The 7744-nt window shown below is 51.8% G+C and overlaps 1 protein-coding gene across 1 annotated transcript in view; it reads right to left on the reverse strand.

Annotated features, from left to right (window-relative positions):
• Positions 1–3961: 3961 nt before the first annotated feature.
• Positions 3962–7744, reverse strand: part of Lypd3 (LY6/PLAUR domain containing 3) — a 4374-nt gene continuing 591 nt past the window's right edge. The window contains exons 2-5 of the mRNA XM_005412438.2: positions 7095–7226; positions 6164–6334; positions 5794–5955; positions 3962–4974 (exon numbers count right to left, since the gene is read on the reverse strand). Of these exons, the coding sequence (XP_005412495.1) occupies positions 4475–4974; positions 5794–5955; positions 6164–6334; positions 7095–7226 (965 nt within the window). The 3' untranslated portion in view covers positions 3962–4474. The remainder of the gene's footprint in view (positions 4975–5793; positions 5956–6163; positions 6335–7094; positions 7227–7744) is intronic.

The raw sequence follows: 7744 nt of genomic DNA on the forward strand, positions 1-7744 counted from the left end.
CACAATGTACCAGTAGAATGGATAAAACTTCAGAGAATACTGACAACGCCATACATTGATGGAAACACTGAACAACTGAACAACAGAAACTCTTCCTTACAAGTAGTGGAACCATTTTGAAAAAGGCCTGGTAGTTTCTTATTTAATTAAATATTCACCAATTGTTTGACCACAGAAATTACACCCCTCGGTATTTATGCGAGACAAATGAAAGCATACATTCACAGAAATAAGTGACCAAGAATATTCACAGCCTCTTTATTTCACAATAGCCTCAAACAGGAAACTGCACCAGTATCCATTAAAAGACTAGATAAACTATTGCATACCACATTCCATGGAGTGAAAGAAGCCTTACACAAAGGAGGATAGCCCGTGTTTTTCCATCTGCGCAAAGTTCTAAAGCCTTAGATAATGTGCACTTGAAATGTGGCTATGCCAATGGAGATGTAATATAAGAATAAAATACACACAGAGGCTAAGGATGTGGTTTACTGGGACAGCACTTGCCTCACAGGCAGGAAACCCTGGCTTTCATTCCCGGCACCATAAATAAATAAATAAAACACATCTGAGATTCCAAGGAATTATGATGCCCCCCAAAATGTAAACTATCTCATTAATAATTTTTTATATTGATTAAATACTTAAATGATATTATTTGGCATAGATGGGGTTAAAATATATTTTAAAGCTTAGTTGCACTTTTTTACATTTGACGTGGATACTAGATTTTTTTTTTCATCATTTTGAGACAGAGTCTCCCGATGCAGTTCAGGCTGGCCTTGAGCTCACTTTGTAGCCCAGGCTGGTCTCGAACTCGCAAAGATCCTCCTGCCTCAGCCTTCAGAGTGCTGGGATTACAGGTGCTCACCACCACACCTGGCCTAGAATTTTAATTAGATATGCATCCTGAAGTAGAAATATATTGTTGTGCAAGTATTGCACCATACTGATCTAAATCTGGGAAGAAGACAAAAGGGAAATGGTGTGGCGCACCATTGGAGTTTGAGGCCTGCCTGGAGAATTTAATGAGCTCCTACTTTGAGATATTGGAGAATATGTGTGTCCGTCATGTTATCCTTTAGAACCTGTTTCAGCTGTCACACTCACCTCATCTAACAAAAACCCTAGCAGGAAGCCTGGGAAGGAAAGAGAAGGGCCTGATTTCGCAGACCCCAAGGCTGGGCTATGCCAGAGGGAAATTCTCAAGTCTTCCTCTCCCTGTGCTGGGAATGGAGCCCAGGGCTTCACACATGCTAGACAGACACACTACCACTGAGCAGCACCCCAGTCCCGGAGGGGGAATTCTAATATGGAACTTCCCCGTGGAACTTCCCCCACAGAGAAAAAGGCACCTGTAGGGTAGAAGTGATGAAATCAGCGGACTCCTTGTCACAAGGCTGAGTCTGAGAGCTTCCCAAATTTAACCCACCCCGCCGTAGCAGCTTTTTTTTTTTTTTTTTTTCCCCCCCAGAACCGAGAATCGAACTCACGACCTCGCGCTTGCCAGGCAGGCGCTGTGCCACTGAGCTAAATCCCCAGCCCCCGTAGCAGGCTTTCGCAGGAAAAGGATTTTCAGGATGCCTCAGAGAGTGACCCGACCCGCGGGTACAGTCAACGAGGACCCTAGAAGGGGAGTGGGGAGTATAAAGGGACAAGAGACACGAAGAATGGAGGCAAGACAGGATTCTGATCAAGCCTCTTTTATTGGCGGGGAGTATTGCGAATAAATAGGGCGCGGGGAAATACGGAAGTTCTTAAGGCGGGAGTAACCAAGTAACCCGACAAGGGCGGGAGTAGCTAGGCAACGGTGGGCAGTCCTGACTTAAAGGGAAAGGTTCCTCTCTTTGGAGAAGTAGGCAGGATAACAGAAACTTAATGCTTAAGACAGCTACTAATATACAGTGGAAGTCAGCTACAGTCTCCTACAAGAGAGGCATGAGTGGGTTTTATTAGGCAAAGATAGAGATTATAGGACGCACTCAAGAGAGGAATATAGGCGCTCAAAGAAAGGAGATGCGTTACAGTTTGGGACTGGGTACATTTATAAGTCTCTTGGCGTGAAAAACTAGCCTCGGGCTGGAGATATAGCTCAGTGGCACAAGGCTTGCCTGGCAAGCCTGAGGTCATGAGTTCGATTCCTGGTACCAAAACAACAACAACAAAAAGAAAAACTAGCCTCTCTCAAAAGGCTACCAGCCCATTCACAGGCATGCTTGGATTTCTTTGTGGGTTGTTTGTTTCTTGGGGTTTTCTGATAAGTGATTTAAACATTCTCTGGATTGGCTCAACCTGTTGTTTACTTTCTTAATTGGGCCAGTTTATGACCTTCTGTGATGGGTCTGGTAGGAATGGGGTATAAATGTAGTCAAGGACTGTTGACCTTGGGGCTGTACTTAATCTCAGCACCAGGCTCCTATTCCTTACTTTCTTGATTGAGCCAATTTATGGCCTTTTAGAGATGGTCTGGTAGGAAGAGGTGTAAATTTAGCCAAGGAATGCCGAAGGCAGCTCTCAGGCCCCAGAGGAAACCCGGAAACTGCAGTGCTCTCTTTGTGTGATTACATTTCAAAGAGATGGTTCCCAGGTCCTTGAGAAAGACTTGGTTGTAAACTGCCAAGAGACTTGAGACTCACCTACATCTCAAACGGGCAGAGAAAAAAAATTCATAATATCTTATTTAAAGTAAACACTGCCCAAAGAGAGGTCAGCGGCCTCTCCTGTTAGACCATCCCAAGTGTCAGGCTCAGGGTCAGAGGGAGGCCAGGGACCTCCCAGCAGGCACAAGCCTGCCTAAAGTTTAGTCAAGCGAGGGAAACAGTAAGATTAAGGTGGCAGTGTTCTGTCAAGATGACTATCTGGGTTCGAATCCAGACTCTGCTGCTGGATGACCTGGAACAAGTTTTTCAACCTCTCTGGGCCTGATTTCCTCACCTTATAAAATGCAGAAGATTATACTTACCTCACAAGAGATGGTTTATAGATTAAATATATTAATCCAAGGATAGCACAACAGTACCTGGCACGTAATAAATGTATTACTTGATATTGGTGAATTGCTTGATCACGCTGAGCCTCCATTTCCCCCCTTCTATCTCAGGATTTATGTGTGAAATTAAGTGAGATCATGGATACAAACACCCTTAGCTCAGGCCTGGCACCTGGCAAGACTTTCTTTAATCACTAGCATTCTTGTAACTATAGTTACTGATGTTACCAATCTGTGTATGACTCGCATACAGTGCATGTGTTAAGTAATGACAGCTCACGCTCTGATTTCCCATTACTATCACTATTTATTATTGTTATTACCTCATATTATTCTCCATGATTAATAGTGATACTGACAGCATTTCTATTATCTCACCATTCTCCAAATCTCAATGCCCTTACATCCAGCATTTCCATTGCATATCAGGGTCTCTGATCTCCAAACCGGTTTTTTCCCCCTACTCTGGGAGAAAGCAAAGGTGGGGCTCAGGTCCAGAACCCGAACACTGAAGCACAGACTAACCCAACGCCAGCACATATGGGCCTTCTTGACAAAGGGGAGGCAGAGGAGCAAAGGGCAAAGCTCTCCTCTGCTCCGTAAATCGTCGAAAGTCCCATTCCCCCCCCCCAAGCGCCTTAATGGTTTCATCCAGTTTCCCCCCTTTTCTATGGGATGACCCACAAGCCGGCTGGACCCCAGGAGATCAAAAAACTCAAGCCGTGGCTCTGCTTGGGTCACTGCTCTAGAACTCAGCTTGTCCCTCTGGGACCCGTCTTGCCTTGCCCACCTTGGCTCAGCTTCAAGAGCTTAGTGTGGGGGCTGGGGATTTAGCTCAGCGGCAAAAGCGCCTGCCTGGCAAGCGCAAGGTCGTGAGTTCGGTTCCCGGTACCGGAGAAACACAAAAACAAAAAAAAAAAAAAAAAAAAAGAGCTTAGTGTGGAAAACAAATGAGGCGGAAATGACTCCTTTAAAGCACCATACAAAGTAATTAAATCTTTATTGAAGTCTTTCTGTGCCAGCATCTGGCCACGCTGAGGTGGAAGGCACAGTCCCTGCCCTGGAGGAGCTCACAGTCTAGTAACAAGGCAGAAGAGAACAGAATTCCCACAGAGAGACGGGGACCATTGCTGCCCCACTTCCCAGATTCCCACCTGGCCATGGGAAAGCGAACGGGAAGTTTCTCTGCAACTCTCCCACCTTCCCTGGGGCAATGGACTTCTCCCACTCTGTCCTGGGCACCACGAGAGGGGTGCAGCTGCTATCTCAAGAAGCTAGAACACCCTGGCAGTATATATACAACAGTAATTCTTATTTCCCAAAGCCGCAAACCAGTGCAGCAGAAGCTGGGGATACTGGGGACATCAAAAGAACAGGGGGCTGGGCCAGCCCAGTCCAGATGTGCGAAACGGAAGTACTGGGAAGAGTTGGTACCCAGGGCCAGGGAAGTAGGGTGAGAGGGAAGTTTTCAGGTGGAAAAGCTCATAGGAGGGCACCACCAGCCGCAGCCAACAGCACAGCTGCCAATCCAAGCCCAGGAGCTGCAGAGCCTTTACTTGAGGGTTTCGTGGTCCAACCTTTTGCAGGGTATTGCACCACATTACTGCGGTCCTGGTGGCCAGCTGCACCTCCAACCAACCTTGACTCATCTTTCTGGGAGGGCTGTGCGTCGTGGGGAAGAGTCTGGCTGGTTGGGGGTGGGGTGGGTTTGGTGGTAGAGGTGAGGGCAGTTGGCGCTGGAGTGGAAGTGATGACCGAGGAGGTTGGAGCCGGAGTGGTTGGAGCTGGGGTGGTTGGAGGGGGCAGGAGGACAAGGGGCGGGATTCGAGGAGAGAAGTAGGTCTTGTTGCGGAGGTCTGAGTTACAGCGGGGCCCCTGGCAGCAGGAGCCACTGAGTGTGAACCCGGGACCCGTCACCCCATCTCGGGTGCAGAACTCATCTTGGACACAGCCCCGGACGGGCAAGGACACAGTCACATTAGCTGCAGGAGGGAGACACGGATAAGTCAGTGGTTGGAGGGAAGGAGGTTGGTACAGCCAGAATCAAACACAGGAACATGTGGAGCAAGACAAGATGAGAGGGTCCTAAAATAGGACAGAAGGGCTCTATACTCACTGATAAGTAATCTCAGGTCTGGTCCCACCCTGACAAACAGGATCTCACTGTCTTTGGCACATGGTGAATCACGTTTTCACAGTGCTTTAAGAGGAAAAACGTGTACCCTGAACTACAAGTCTACCTTGAAACAAAGGTTTGGACTACAATACACACCTCTCCTAGGAGCAGAACAAGCTTCCCCTGTGTCCCTCGGCCATTCCCCCATCCAGCACCCAACTCATCTCGATCAAAATTTAGTCTTACAGCCAGAACGACAGCTCTCGTACCGGGCACAGGATGGGAGTGAAGAACTTTATCTCCCCTGGTTCTGAAACAGCCAGGAAGCTGGCTGCATCTCACCTAATACTCTGGGACAGGGGAACAGCCCTGAGTTCTAAGGGCTCATTTCCTGCACTACATGGGCAGAAGCTTAGAAATTTAAATACATTTTGCATTGTATGTTCCCTTGTTCTGTATCTGCCATCTCTGTTTATGAAAACACATCCCCTCTTCAAAGTTTTTTAGGATAAAAGCATCCCTATCGTCAGCCTATACGGTTATAGGACTGCATTTCCGGTAATACTCCAATCACAGTCCCCAGAATGCGTTGGATGTGGGGAACCCAAAAGCCCCACACTACCACCCAGGATGTCTGAGAAAGGCTGTAACTCCTGCAGGTGCAGAGCGCCCAGGGCTCGCTCACCTGCAATTAAGGTGACGTTGCCGTCGAAGCAGCCCTTGTAGACGCGGTCGCTGGCGTTGTAGCAGCTCACAACGGGCGGCACCGTGCCCTGACACTTCTCGTGGCTCAGCCCCACGCAGCTGTAGCACTCGGCGCCGTTGGCCTGATACGCGCTCTCATTGCCTGCAGGGAAGCAGAGAGTCGGGAAAGGGTCCGCAGACCTGGGAACCGCAGCTCTGCGAACCCCGCAGTGGGGCGTGGCCACGGCAGCCATTACCACGCCCCTTGCTTCTAGTCCCGCCCCCAGCATCACCTCCCGGGCCGGCGAGGTGAAGCCCCGCCCACTGCATTCAGCACCTGCGAGTGGCCCCGCCGCCCCCGCTCCACGGACCTGCGGGGTTGAGCCCTCGCGAGGTGAGGTTGAGCTTGGCGTTGCATCGATCCTGGGCGCACTGCTGCAGCTGGATGAAGGCCAGGAGCCCGTGGAGGTCCAGTCCACGGTCGTTCTTGCCGGGGAGTCCCGAGCCACAGCCCCGCACCGCCACCGAGAATTGCCCGTGGACTGCGGAGAGGGAAGAGGGCAGGTCAGGGGCGGGACCCGGGGCGGGGCCTCAAACAGGAGGACGCCCCGGATGGACGGGGCTGACGGGGGCGACCAGCAGGGTCCGCGGAGGGACCGGAGAGGACCGGCGGAGGGAGGGGCGGGGTCGTGGAGAGCGCAGTCCAAGGGCACAGACTGACGACAAACACAGTCGAGGGGTAGGCCAATGGATAGACCACGCAAGCCTGAGAGGGGCGGAGCTGCGCAAAGCAACAGAAGAAACGGAGGACTGAAGATGCGCAGGACCCAGGAGGACTGGGGTTTGCTAGGAGGCGTGGCCTGGGAGAAGGGGTTCCTTCCCGAATCTTAGGACGGCGTTGCTCAGAGTACTGAGTCTGCATACACAGGGGCTGCCACAGAGGCGGGTCAGACGGACGAACCTCAGCCTGGGCACCGAGAGATCTCTCTTAGAAGATTCTCTGTGACCTCGAGACCCATCGGATAGCGGAGTTTGGGGGGCGGGCGGGGAGGATTCCTGCAGGACCCACGTGGAAAAGGTGGCCTCGTCCCAGACCCGGATTGTCCTAGGGCCTCATAACTCGCAGTCCCCCACCTCTGTTATCCCCGGGAAGGAGGGGCGAGGGTCCTGGTTAGGATGAATGGGTGGGGTGGGGTTAAAAGGGGTGTAGCTGGGGTTGAAGGGGACGATAAGAAGGCCAGGCCCGGTTGAAGGAGCCCGAAGAGGGTGGAGGGTGCTCAAGGACCGCGGGGTCGCACTCACTGGTCTCTACCGCCCCCACAGCCTCTGTGCAGACTTCCACGCCCGCCGCGCACTTCACCGTCTTCATCTTCTGTGGCGAGCACCCGTCGTCCGCTTTCTGCACGCAGCTGTAGCACTCCAGGGCCAGCGCTCCTGCGGGTGCGGGGCCGAGCAGAACTGAGCGATCCTTGCTGATGCGCCCTCCCACAGGGGAGAAAGAGCCCTTCCCACGCCCTGCGTCCCCGGATGAGACCGTCGTGCTGTGCACCCTTTCCCAAGACAGCAGCCGAGGAAACCTTCCCACCAATCAGGGCCAAGGGATAACTGGACCCTTTTCCTGCACACCGCCTCTGCCTATGGTGGGAACGTCCTTCCCACAGCTCCGCCGGCCGGAGGAGAGGAATCCCTGCCGTGATGCCCCTCCTGCCAGCGTAGGAGCGAGAGGTCCCCACAGGTCTTTGCTCAGGGTGGGAGAACTTTCCCCACAGCCAGCTGTATTAAGGGTCCCTTCCCATGTCCCCTCTGAACAGGACAGGGGATCCTTCCCCCAGCACCCCTCTGCTCAAGATGAGAGGGTTCGGGCTGGGGATTTAGCTCAGCGGCAAAAGCGCCTGCCTGGCAAGCGCAAGGTCGTGGGTTCGGTTCCCGGTACCGGAGAAAAACCAAAAAAA

Source organism: Chinchilla lanigera, unplaced genomic scaffold (genome assembly GCF_000276665.1).
Source record: "Chinchilla lanigera isolate Chin_1 unplaced genomic scaffold, ChiLan1.0 scaffold00154, whole genome shotgun sequence".
Classification (NCBI taxonomy): Eukaryota; Metazoa; Chordata; class Mammalia; order Rodentia; family Chinchillidae; genus Chinchilla; species Chinchilla lanigera.